At 39.2% G+C, this 13799-nt stretch overlaps 1 protein-coding gene across 13 annotated transcripts in view; it reads right to left on the minus strand.

The window, feature by feature from the left end:
* Positions 1–13799, minus strand: part of LOC6549268 (dystonin) — a 75653-nt gene that overhangs the window by 45714 nt on the left and 16140 nt on the right. For 5 of the 13 annotated variants that reach the window (XM_015156921.2, XM_015156936.2, XM_015156919.2 and 2 more), the window contains exons 1-5: positions 13400–13643; positions 9664–10299; positions 6029–6090; positions 5336–5425; positions 5067–5237 (exon numbers count right to left, since the gene is read on the minus strand). In XM_015156921.2, the coding sequence (XP_015012407.1) occupies positions 5067–5237; positions 5336–5425; positions 6029–6090; positions 9664–10096 (756 nt within the window). In that variant the 5' untranslated portion in view covers positions 10097–10299; positions 13400–13643. Of the gene's footprint in view, positions 1–5066; positions 5238–5335; positions 5426–5754; positions 5815–5897; positions 5916–6028; positions 6091–9663; positions 10300–13399; positions 13644–13799 lie in introns of those variants that run through there. The other 8 variants (XM_026980938.1, XM_026980937.1, XM_026980935.1 and 5 more) reach the window with 2 other exon arrangements.

Below are 13799 nucleotides of genomic sequence, written 5' to 3' on the forward strand. Positions count from 1 at the left end.
GCTTCAGTTTTCCCTCTCCCATTCGAAATTTTGTTGTGGTAGCCGCTACTCATTCGGTGGTTCAGCAAATCCAACCACTGTCGGTAGTACGTCATCCCATTTACGTAGAAGTACAAGAACACCAGACCAAAGAATAATAACAATAATGGCAACAAGACGGAGAACTTGATGATGGAAGCGAACAACGCAGAGGACAATATATAAATGAAGAAGTAGTCAAAATGGTAGTGGATTCTACACAACAAGTTTTGATTAAAAACCAACCGAAAACAACCTAAAGATAGTAAAAGAACGAAGAAAACAGCGATTCGCTATGACCCCATGGTATTTTTGGGTCTTCGCAGTTTGAATTTCAATCTCATAACACATCACGACCAACTCATTACATCGCATAGTGACCCAAAAAGAAGGCAAACACAGAAATGACCAATGATGTTAACAGGTTTCACTCACAGCAAATGATAAAGGGCAGTCGCAAAAGGCGGTGGGAAATGGCAAAGAAAATGGGAAAAGACGGGAAAAACCACTTGAAGAAAATTGAATCATTTTCTATGGATAAAACTAACAAAAATAAATAGCATTACTGTAATTAAGTGGGCTTGGCATTATCTCTTTAAACATTGTAAAATTGTTTCATAACTTATTGGTATCTATTTTCGTAGTTTAGTATTAGTGTATACTTTTAGAAACGCGAAGAAAACAGGCACTTATGTAAGACTGTAAGCGAAGCACTACATTATAATTAATGCAAATTAGCAGCAATAACCGACACTGCATGCATTTCCCCCATCAATCTCTCCGGCCAAATAAGGCAGCTAAGTCAGAACTATTGCAATAATCTTGCACTTAGAAAGTCCAACGGATTCAAGTGGGTGTCGACATCTATATGCGAGGCTGTGCCAACCTAGACGGAAGTGCCTTTGATTCGTGTGTGCTCAAGATACAAATAAACATTCGACACACTCGCTCGCGTACTGCCAACATGGGTTAATTAGCATGTTACATGGCTTAAATCCCCGATGGCGATGCCCTATATGGAGTAAAAGGCACTGACTGCGGCGACTGCTACAGCTGTTGTTGTTGGCCCGGCATATTTGCTGGCTATATTTATGTATGGGTAATAAATACTCTTAACTGCTGTCAGTTGTTTTTTCGATTCACACACACTCTCGAATCGCTATAGTCAACATGGTCAATACTCGAACAAGCAGATGTAGACCCCACACCTTGAGTTTCCCGGGTCTCTGAGAAACTGTGCAACTGAATTGCAAATCTAATTAGCCGCTGCAGGAATGCGCTGCGGGGAGTGGCGGGGATGGGGGATGGTATTACGGCTAAGTACTCGTATTGGGCATATGCTTATTAATACCGATATGATGCAACCCAGTAAACAAATGCTGCATTATGTTTGCCACTATTCGTAATTTGAGCACTGTTTTGCACTTGAAATGTGTTGTTTGTGGTGGGTAAACAAAGCGGAATCAGTAGCTGCTAATATACATAATACCCCCTCCTAGTTCTTCAACCCATCGGGAATCTCCTCACGTAAAAAAAAAAGTACATATGCACTTTTGTTAAACATCATCATAATGAATAATACCAATCATATAACAATATTCCATGTTTAAAACTCAAATAATTACCTTTCTATAAAACGCAAATAATTACCCAGCATATAGACATATATTCAATTATTATATAGGAATATCTTATCTTTTTATTCGCTGTGCACCTCGATGTTCTAGTTAGTCGCCTAAACCTCGAACGTAACTTGTGGGGGTGGGTGACTAGTGAGGTGTAGGTGTCGCACCAAATACGTATGACATTCCTAGGGATATCACCGTGTGGGCTCATCATCATTGGCACCTAGATCGAATCGTTTACCTCGTCGCTTATAATTCCATCTAGACACTTGAAATATATCCAGCGGTGAGTTTTCATATTAATTACAAGTCATTAGATACACACTTACATTGGTAAACGCTTATCGAGTGCAAATAACAATTTCAGACAGCTCATGACATTTGCATGCCAAACAGAAAGGGATGGCGAATCATAATTAGAAAGAGAGAGGCGGACGGGCAGCTTGTTTCCTTATTTGGTCAAAAGCCAAGCTATCGATTTATTAATGAAACTCTGTTTGTTTTTATCTGCGATGGCTATAGATAGATTTCGAGATTGAACCCACACACATCGAAGCTATTCAAAAATTCAGTCATCAATGTCATAAATTAAGACAAATAAGTGCATCTGTTGTTTTTGTTGCTGCTGGCATTCCGTTTTGGCCATTTGATATGCTCCACAGCCAGCTGGTCGAGAGTTCGAGTTCGCTGCCTGCGTTGAAGTCTTTCGTTTGGCAAGAACAGAGGATTGCTGATGTCATGGGCAGGGCACTAAAAAACACCTTTATTCCACCTGATTTTTTTTCAAGTAATTCTCGTTATTGTCTGTTGCTGTTCCCCAACTGGCATTGACTTTATTGTAACACATACCTTGGCGTATTATAATAAATCAAACGCCACAAACAGCAGTCCCAAAAAAATAATAATCTTTTCAAATTCGAACGATGACGTGAGAATGTCTGGGTTTTCGGTGGCTCTTTGGTCATTGTATTTCGGCTTTCTTTCGAGGCGTTAGTTTTCATGCCTGGGCGAACTGACTAAACATCGGTCATGGCATTTTGGCCAAATATAAATGCCTCGCATACATATCCGCACTACTCCCCAACTAACGAGCAATGAAAAATGGCAAATTGCTGGGGAAATTATCTGATGCTCATAATGAAAACGTTTGTCAGAACAATTCGACACAGATCTCAGCGATTTGGCACACACCGTCGCCTTGGGGATCGCGGCAATTTATTATTTAAATTTAGCAATTGAGCGGCTTAGGAAGTTTACGTGGCAGCCGCAAGGTTACTCTAAGATTTGTAGCTCTCGATATGGCGCTTTAGGTGTACTAAATAAAGCAGTAAATCGCATAATACGTTGGCTAAAGTGAAGTAATACGTTGGTTAAGAAGTAATAAGGATTGAAAATATGCGCCAAATGTGTGCCAGTTTAATTCTAAAGTTAAATGTTTTTTTATAGCTTAAGAATTCGGCCACAATGATTTCTGTAGTTTGATGATCTAAGGAAAACTCCTCAACACTGCCAAATAAAGTTGTTATTTTAAATTTATCATCAGTTGTACTCTCAAATAACTAGAGCGAGCTAGAACCTGTAATAATTAAGCTAAAAGCTGCCATAAATATGCACTAATTTGTTGGGGAATCATTGAAACCACGTGTTAAGCACTAGAAATTACAATGCTGCTCAACAGGTTTTATGTCTCAAGTAAAGGTAAAGTCTCTGATTGATTGTATTGTGTTTGCTGTTGTTGTGGGTGGTTCATAGATCAAATCAATTCGCTTGCACAATTTATAACTTAATTACAAGCTAAGCAGCGTTACAAACTGCCAGCGGCTGCTGTTTCGAAAATTGCTCCAGCACTTATTATTATTTTGTTCGCCTTTAACAATATATATTCCCAACGTTGACCCACAAAACACCGATCATTAATTGAATATACAACAGCTTGGCATTTTGCACACGAATGGAAATAGGAATTATGTCATAATTGCAAGATGTCGATTGCGATTTGGATTTAGATTTGGATAAGTAAAAATTAAAAGAGACTGAGAACGCTGTAAGCGAAATCATTTGGTATGCAAAACAAGAAATATCCTTTTATGTCGATCGCAGTCAATTTGCATATTTTTTCTGAGCCACATCGGGTGACATCAGACACCCGCAACAGCAACGACAATATACATAAATCCTTGGCGGCAGGCAGACAAGAAATAATGAATAAGCCAGAAAACAGTAAACAGTAAATGACGCGCGATTGAGTTTCACATTGTCAAGTGATTTACAATTCGTTCGCCTCAATTGAATGAGCGCCATTTGGCAGCCACAGTTGCGTGTTGCTGCTGTTGCTGCTGCTGCTGCGGCTGTTGCTGTTGCGGCTGCCGTTGCTGTTGCTGTTGCCTCATGGTCGGTGAACTGGCAGCATCATTGAGCATTTATGCGCCCCATCGATCAAGTTGGAGTCAAGAAAAGCCGCAGCCACATCGACAGCCAACGACGACTTGAAAAATGCATCTGCGTTCGTCGCAGGTTACGAAATATCCAAGTTTCGAATTGACACACATGCTGCGGAAATGTATATCGTCGATGAGTCAGTGACAAAAACAATATAATTGGAGTTCTTTAATCACAGTATCCGTCATCTTAGACGCATCACGTTGATTTTCTAAATGAATTTAAGTTTGTTATATATATTTCGAACCTATTGTCATGTTTTTACTCATAGCTTAATTTTGATACCATATTTATTTGTCATATGATATACCATATATTTATGATTACTTCATAAATAGCATGTATGATATATTGAAAAGTTAACCACAGGGATTGTTGTTTTGTTTAAAACTGCATCCCAACGCAGCATTTCATTGGGCCGGCTTGCCTTGCCTTGCTGCCAGTTGTTGTGTAGGTGGCCAAAACCACTCCCCCCCACCCCCACGCCGCCTTTAAAGCCAACTCGCGGCCTTGCTGCCGCCGAACTGTAGCAGCAGCAGCGGCAGCGGCATCGTTATGTGTGTCAGTCAGCGGCGGCGGCAAAGAGAAGGCAATCGGGTTGCCTTAAAAGGCTGCGACGCGTTTGCCAAAAAGAAATATATATACGTATATATCTTTAGGTAGATCGAGCGTAGTTCGTAGCGTGTCAAGACTGTAGCTATCTGGTTGCTGTGTAGGCTGCTGCTGCCAAGTCGGCTCAATGAATCGATCCAAACGCCCAAATGAAAACAAACTCTAGACCGGGGGGTCACCTTCAGTCAGTCAGTCAGTTAGCCAGCCAGTCATTGAGTCGCAAAGAGCGGCTCGTGGGCGTTTGCTTTTGCTGTCTCGCTGACTTTGAATAGCTGCCCACCAAAAATCGGCGCCCACAGTTTTGCTCCAATTGCTCAATCAATGAAAAATTATATATGGTATACCCCGTTTAGTATTTGCTCAACAACTCACCTGGAAGTGCAATATAATGGTCCAGATCAGGCCCAGGGTCAACTTTGGATTGCCATCCACAATATCCTCGGCTCGTATGTTGACCAATTTGATCTTCTTGTAGCGCAAAAAGTCCAGTGCCATTTGTGCATTCTGCAGCATATGGAAACGCATTTTACCCTTCTCGCGTGGCTATAAAATCAAGGTACAACGTAAATAAAAATCAAAGTGAATAAAACATTGGCGAGAGCGTGACAAAACTGCTAAGAAACCAATTGAATAACACTTACCAGGTGTTCGCCAGATAGCACCTCCAGGAGTGAAAGTAAATTGTGACCATCGCGCAGATCTTCGAACAAGTCCACCACACGACGATTGGCCTGCAGATGGGGGAGGGTTAGTGGAATACCAGCAAGAGGCGATTCAAATAAATTAGAGAGTAACCCAAAGAAAAAGACATGCAGACAAAACAACTCAAAAAAATTGCTGGCGCTGAAAAGCAAAACAAGCCGCAAGGTAAAATTAAACATTTTGGATAAGAGGCAAACAAAAACTCAAGAAAACATCAATGATAAGTGGATTTACCCTAGCAGTTAAAGAAACATTTTAATGTTGCTCGAAATTAACAACGGCAAAAAAATAAAAACTTTAAGAAACAACATCAAGAAATTTTAGTTTTAGTTTTAGTTTTAGTTTTAGCTCGACTTACAGACTGAGAACAACAGGGTATGCCATTTGTGGTTACACAAACATGTAGCATAGTATAGGTCTGAAAATCGCAGGAAATTAATTTCAAATGTTGGTTGAAAAAAAAAACACTATAAATTTAATTTTATGTTTACTGGTTAATACCTTAGCATACTTCCAATGCTGCTTGTGGGAAAGGTAGAAACATTTTAATTTCGACATCAGTAGGTTTCACAAATTTCAGTTAAGTTTTATGCTTTTGTGGGGCACCATTTTGAGCTCGATCATTAACTCACCTTTTTCAGATGTTTGTTAACCCATTTTGTGAAAGTCTTCTTCTGAATGGCATCGCGTTCGTCTACATGGGGAATTGTTTAAAAATGAGATCGCATATTAGAATTTCTCGATAAACTTGATTTTGGTTAGTAATCTAAACTCATGCAATGCCTGAGAAGTTTGTGCCGAAAGAATAAAATATCTAGAATGGCGTCATCGTTGATTAAAAAATGAATAGTTTATGTAAAACACTGAAAATTCAACCGCCCACAATCAGAGTTATTAATTTTCGGTCAAGATATTTTTTTTTTTGCCGATTTTGGCCACTGAAGTGCGGGCGTTGAATAATCTTCCTAGGGCCATAATTAACTTGCTTGAACAAATGTTCCAACTGTTGCCAATTAGTGGCTTATTAGAGTTTGTACTGTGATTGTGTGGTTTCCCTTTTTACCCTGCTCGTTCATCCTATCTTTATTTCCGTTCAGGGTCTCGGTAAACTTTAGTCAATGTTTTTCTTTGGCCTGATAAATACAAAAATCGATAAGAAGTGGGCGGGCAGGAGTTAGGTAGCTTTGGCATTGATTTGTTGGCTGACACATGACGTGTGTGTGTGTGTTAGTTTGCAGAAATAACCCATCTAACGATAAGCTAATGGTCATGTTGCCACAACTCTCGGCACAAAAATCAAGCATTTCCAAGTTGTTAAACATTTCGGGGCAATTAGTAAACTTTTGGTGGACTGATAACTGCATGCAGGGGCAGAGCTGGGCAATAATTAAAGTTAACCACCCTTTTTCAACACAATCTAATCAACAGGGAACAAAGAAAGGCTCTGCAGATCCATAAAAAGCAAAAACCCTACAGAAAATGTAAAACGTCAACAATTCCTCCAAGTGTCGAGCCCATTGTAAAAGTATAAAATCGGCTGATAAACCCGATAAATTCGAGTGCCAAACACATAAAGCCATAAACGTAGAAGATCAGAAAATAACCAAGTCATATAACGAACAACTCAAAGCAGAAGCTCAAAAGCAAAACAAAAGCGCTAAAAGTCAAAACGATAAAAAGTGTCAGAGAGAACAAGTGACTATAGTTGAACGATCCCAACCAGTTTAACTCTCTTCTCCCTACATTACCTACTCTGTATACCTTTGCAAAAAAAAAAAAGAACGAAGCTTAAATGCCCTTGGAAATGGATTACCCAAACCTTAAATTTAAGTTCATGCCTAATCTCTTAAGGCGACAACAAGTCTAACGAGCCAAAAATTAACCTAGTTGTGTGGTCAACAAAAGAAGCGTGTTTATTGATAAACAATTTGTAGCAGAGTCGAGCACAAACTAATTGGCAAATACGTGATGGATCGTCGTGGGGAATGGACGGTAATCGTGTTATGTTTAAAGTCCAAATACAGTAAAAGCTTCCTTGAGCGGACAACTCTCTTAAGCGGACACATTCCTTCGTTATAAGCATTGATTGGTTGCTACCTATAGCTAATTTTGTGGGTAAGTAAACAAATTCTCGAGACTCTCTAACTCCCTTCGATGAAATTTCCGATGCTAATATGCTAAGAGTTATGACTAATTAAAAAAAAATGCAGTGAATCATAGGATTCTGAGCAAATACAATTTTCGGAATTGCTTGACCAACCAAATTATTGGTTGTAATATAAAACATAAACATATGAAACCTAAACCGTTAATACCCTATCGATAATTTTCAAGCTCTTCAGTTACAGGTAAGTCATGTCGACGAGAGAGATATAGAGAGTGCGAGAAATGGAGAAGCGAAAAGATCTTGAACTTGTTCCAATCCGTTGATGACTCATCGGTTTGCAATTTTCCATTCAAGCGGAGATTCCAACTCTCGGAAACTCGCCCATTCATTGAGGTATCCGATCTTTCCGCAGAAATCTTTCTGCACGATTGCATGCAGCACCAACCCGATTCGTAATCGGGCTTATTTTTATCTTCCTCTAGGCGAAGAACAACAAACAAAGAGTTCATAAATATTCACACAAATAATGATTGTGCAAAGGTGTACGACTCCGGCACAAATACCAAAACAGGGTAGCACTATCTGGAAATGTGTCTGTATGCGGCTTTTTGAAGAGCGCGTGATGATGTCACGTTCTAAGTTGAATTTGTTTTTGACGATTGTTTAATAGTTGTTGTTGTAGAAGAGTTCGGAGCCGCTTATTTGAAATTTGTTAATGTTTATTTTTGCATTTAGTCATACTCATTGATTAGCACACTTAACCTTAGAAGGACGTTTGATCATACATGTCTGATTCAATCATTCAAACAGTTATCTGACAGGAATCCAATTCGGTAAACAAATAATGTGCTTTTTACTTTTATTCATAAAAGTGTAAGAAAACCACCTAAAAACTACTCTAAATTACGAAAAAAGCACCAAGGGTTAAGATTTACCAGTACAACTTTTTACTGTTCACTTTTATGAAGGAAGGTTGCTTGATCGTGTTTTGAACGTTTACAATCAGCGATAAGAAATTCACGCATTGCCAGATATAATAATGAACTCACACACTGTACTATTAAAGTAAGCGAATGCACATCAAATGGGATTCAAAGTACTTCCCGCTTTTATCTGAAAGTCAACAAAATTCTCTGCTAATGGCGCCAGCAAATTAGTGTTAGGCAATTGAAAACGTATAACTATAAGCATAAAACGCCCATATAAATGCTTACAAAAATCAATAAGCATAAACCCGTTTCTTTCGGCTGGGCAAATGAGTTCATTTTGAAATTCGTGGAATTCTTAAGCCAAGCGAAGATTTGTTAATTTGGCAACACAGTTTTTGGGTGTCGGAAAGATCCAAGTATTAGATTCCCAAGAGAACAGGGATTGTTAGACTATTTATCTATGTATCATTCCCTAAACTTGCCCCCAATGAACTGTAATGAACAATCTGGCTCTTATTAGATTCAAGGTCGAGATGGCACCCTTTTATTTGATGTGCCAAGAAAGGTGCGACCAATGGTCTGCGAATGTGTTTGTATTTGCTCAAGAAGTGACAACACCATCTATTTGGTGATTGTCGGAATTTGTAATATATTTATAACACTCGATAAGGCCTTGAAAAATCCGCCAAAGATATGAAATGCATTGCTAAAAAGTGAGATAATTTATTCGTCATAGCTTAAATTTGTTTGTTCTTCGGATCTATTTCACATTCCTGTGGATTTTGCATATATTCCGTTCGAAATCTTTAAACCAGTTGGGAAGATTAAGCTTAAATATTTCCTTAAAACTTCTGTAGAGTCTGAGCTAGCATTTTAAGAGGGCCGTGACCTTGACCCCTTATAATTTGCTCCCAAGTTTGGCTTCCGTCATTAAGTCATACGTGGTCGGTCGTTGGGAAACATGTTTTGGGTTAGTTAAGCTTAGAAATATATGAAACCGCTACGGATTCATAATTGGAATTCATACAAACGAGAAACAAACGAAGCGAACTTGAAATGCAAATGATTTCCGCTGTGGCAATTAATAAATCTTTTTCTGGGATTCAAAGAAAAGGAGGAAACATCAAAGAACTGGAACACAACACATGCCACAAGAATCGATGAAATCCTATTTCCCACTTACGCATTATGTCCCAATCTTCTATAAAATGATCCCAAATGGACATGCTACCTTTAAACTGGGTAAGTGCATCCTCGTAGCCACCCTGCGGCTGTGCCTGGGTGGATGAGTGCTTGGCCTTTTTGGGAGCAGCCGGACTACTGCTGCTATTCTCGTACAGCGGCGAGGATGCACTGCCCGTCGCCGAGTGGCGATGATGATGGTGCTGCTGGTGGTGGTGGTGATGACTGCCGTTGCTGCTGTACAGCTCCCGATCCCGCTGCTCCCGCTGGACCTGCTGGTACTCCAGGGTTCCATTGTTACCACCCGGTGAAACGGAGATTCTTGCCGGCGACTGACTGCTACTGGTGGTGGCATGATGGTAGCTCTGATGGTGGTGCGTCGTCTGGCGGGAGCTGCTCCGCTTCATGGAGTTGTTGCTGCCCGGCTGCTGCTCATTGGGATCGAAGCCCAGGCGGTCTTTATAGTAGGAATGCGATGTCATCTTGCGGGTGGCACATTAAAAGACTCGGATACACTCGAAACACTTTGGGTGAACAACACACTCCTCAACTTTCGCCGCAAAATTCTTAGATATTTCCTTTTTTCGCTGTTGATTTTTACGATTTTTAGCACGTTTCGGAGTTTGTGTTTGCTTTGCGATGGCACTTTGTATATTTTATTTGTATTGCTCTCGGTTGGATGGACCTGAAGTTGGAGTTGTCGTATTTAAATACACACGATTGTGATTTTTATACACCTAAATTAGCTGCGATGATTCAGCTGCAGACGCAGCGATCCGCGTACTTGAACGTGAAATCATCAGAACAGCAATTGCAATGAGTTACAATTAGCGAGATACCAAATCGGAATGTACTAAGCACTAAACTAAATTTAAGTAAAAGTTCTCGTTGAGGAAGTCGGCTATCTGCACAAAAAAAAATCGATCATTTAAAACTTGCAAAGAAATAAATGTTGTCTATTTATAAACCAATTCCATTCTAAAACATTTTCCATTTTGTAAAAGTTTTGGTTTATCTGAAAATATGTTCTATATTTGTATTATTTTTTTCATACCGTTACGATTTTCAGGTCCCTATATTAATTTCTAGTATCCATTGCTTATCTCAAGACCAAGTTTAATTATTATAATAAATATTATTCCATCATTTGGATAATTTTTACTGTGTATTTTAGAAGCGTTTCTATATAGCCGGTGTAGTTGACTTTATGTTTTTATGCGTTGCCGGCATTTTGTTCCAATTGGCCGTTGGCCAAAAGAAAACGTGCTGGGCGAAAATGTATCTGGCAGATACACTGGTGTACATGGTGCATTTGTCGCCAGGGGCGAACGAACTGGCGACGCCATGTATCCATCAGATACAGCCAGAGATATGGGATACTGAGATAGTGAAACACAATGGGAGAAGGGCGCGATCGCGATCGCTTCACTTTTACCAGACAGCCAAATTGAAACTTATAGAGATAAATTGAAACTGAAATCAGACGCAGCTGCACACACAAAGCTCAAGTAAAAGCGAGCACTTAAATAATTTCATTCCGTGTCCACTTTTTTGTTGTATTTCTTCTTCCATTTTTGCAATCTTCACAATGACAAAACTGCGATCCAATTTTATTCGTGTACTTTCATTTGCAAAATCTCTACTTCTGCCCTGATTTTGAAGTTACTTTTTGTGTATTTTTTTTTTGGTGGGTGATTCCATTCAATTCATGAGGTCAGCTTGGAGCTGTATTTCTGGCTCGGACCCGTAAGCACACAATAAGTATAAATAAATGAATGCCTAGACACGCAACCAGCTGCGGGCCCAGGAGACGGGTTGTCGCTCTGATTAGATATGAATACAATTATATATACCCAAAGTCGTATGTAGATATTTCTTTCGGACAAAATTTCTTTCGCTCTCTCAACTCATTTTTCATTCAAAGTTTGTCTAGTTTATTTACTTTTCTAATGGGGTACTTGGATTCTAATCAGAAGTTTGTATTGCAAACTCGCTTTGTTTATTGTATGTCAATTCGTATCTATAGGCATCAGATATTCACATCAGATAAACATACATAAACATAAAGTGACTTAAATAAACTAATTTTTCCTGGGACATTCAACTCGTCTCCTAACTTGCATCAGTACTAAAACCCAATTTTATTAGAAAGGGTATATACACTTCGACATGCCTAGTGCACTTTTGTCAATTTGTTTGCTTTGTCTGCTTTAAATTTTTAATTTATTTATGCAAACTATGGGCGTAACGTAGCTAAATGGCAAACAAACAATTTTTCTTGGCCGTTTCTGTGAACTTTTACTTGAATTTTGGTTTAGGTTTTAGTTTTTGGTTCATTTTTTAGATCTCTGTTTTTTTCACGGTTTATATTTTCCAGCGTCAACAGTTTTTGTGTCTTTTTTTTTGCATCTTTCACTCTGCTGCAAGTGGCTTTCAATAATTTTCACTCATATTTTTTAGTTGCTTGTTATTATTATGGGTTTTTGTTATTGTTATTTGCTGGCTGCTTGTTCCGTGTGCATTTTCCATTCACATGCAAAATTTCACACACTAAATTCACGGAAAATGTTTCGCCACTGCCACTGTCTGAACTTGGCTTTTCGCCTCTCTCTTTCTCCCTCCTCCTACTTCTCCTCCCACACCTCCCACTGCGCCACCACCACCACCTCTTGCTCCCCCACTTTGTGGCACAGTTATGGCAGTTGTGCATTTTCTCTCATTTTCTAAGCCAGGTTTAAACGGGAGAGCCGGAATTAAGTATGCCTGGCATGTCAAGAAAGCCGTGTGTTCAGAACTAACAGGTAAAAAGAAAGAGAGAAAGAACAGAAGAGATAGGGGCAGAAAAGAGGGTGCACTGAGAAAAAAGTGTATTTAAATGGTGGGAAAACTGAAACGGTTTAGAACCCAGCTATCTAATTTACTTATGCATTTTCTTGTACAAAAAATCGTAGTGTAATTGCATTTGTTATTTAAAACAGACTTTGATTAATTCTGACTGTAGAATTGTTGGTTTTAATAGAACAATTTTAATAAAAAACCTAATATTTTCTGTAATGCTTGACAGTTATTATTTGCTAGGAGTTTTCAACACGTACTATAAAATTACTATATATTTTCCTCAATTTATATTTTTTCTGGGTGTATAGAGTGGTGCACGCGTTTGGCATGACTAATTTGTCTTTATAAAGGAAAAACCTATATGAAATACACACTACAGTGCGACTTTGTGGATTTAAGTGCGTGTGCAGCGATCAAAAATCCGAGACCAGATCGCCCCTAAAGAGCAATTCAAGCTCACCAAAATCTAAAGAAGAAAAAAATCTGACAAAAACTGGTTATTGAATGAAAAGCCAGCCGACGACAGACAACAACAACAACAATAACAAGAACCACACAAAAAATGGCAAAAACAACGCACAACTAAAAAGAAGTTGGGAGAAGTTGAAATTTTCTTGTTTGCGACAAGCAAATATTTTAGAAATGCAACACAGCTGCTGGATTCTTTTTTCTTTTGGGGAACTCTGTAGTTCTGAGTTCTTGGTTTTTTATGATTTCCTTCATTGGTTAAGTTTCTTTAGGACGATAACACAACGATGGACATTTTTATACACAGTCCACTCGATGTAGTCATTTATTTATTTTTATAGTGTTTTGACGTCTTTAGTGCTGCTTCAACACAATTTTTGCACTAAAGATAAACGCGGTTTGTTTTATATAAGTGTTGAGTGTTGATTTTGAGGGCATTTTGATTATAATTTTGCACTTTGCTTGGGTTTTCTTCTCACTTTTTAAGGGCTAAGTTGCCTTCGTTAACTGCGGCGTTAGTGTGTGCGTTAACAAATTGTTGTTGCCACACCATACACACACACACACATATGTATTCATATACGAACGCAACGCACGCACACACACACACACACACAGTCACTGGTAATGGAACGAAGCTCTAGCAGATAAACGCCCAACCGCTCGGTATCGCGGTTCAAATTAGACTGAGCGCCGCTGTGATACAACTGCAGATACAACCGCTACTGAGATGCAAGAGCGCAGAGAGAACACAAAGCGTGAGAGAGTGAGCGGAGAACGGGGGCGAGCGATTTCAGGTGAGTATGAGTGAGCTGAGCAGGTGTAGCGCGTGATATTGTTGTTGCTAACAGTGCTCTCTCAGTGAGCAAGATCGCTGTG

This window comes from Drosophila erecta, unplaced genomic scaffold (assembly GCF_003286155.1).
Source record: "Drosophila erecta strain 14021-0224.00,06,07 unplaced genomic scaffold, DereRS2 tig00000092-arrow-pilon, whole genome shotgun sequence".
NCBI classification, from domain to species: domain Eukaryota; kingdom Metazoa; phylum Arthropoda; class Insecta; order Diptera; family Drosophilidae; genus Drosophila; species Drosophila erecta.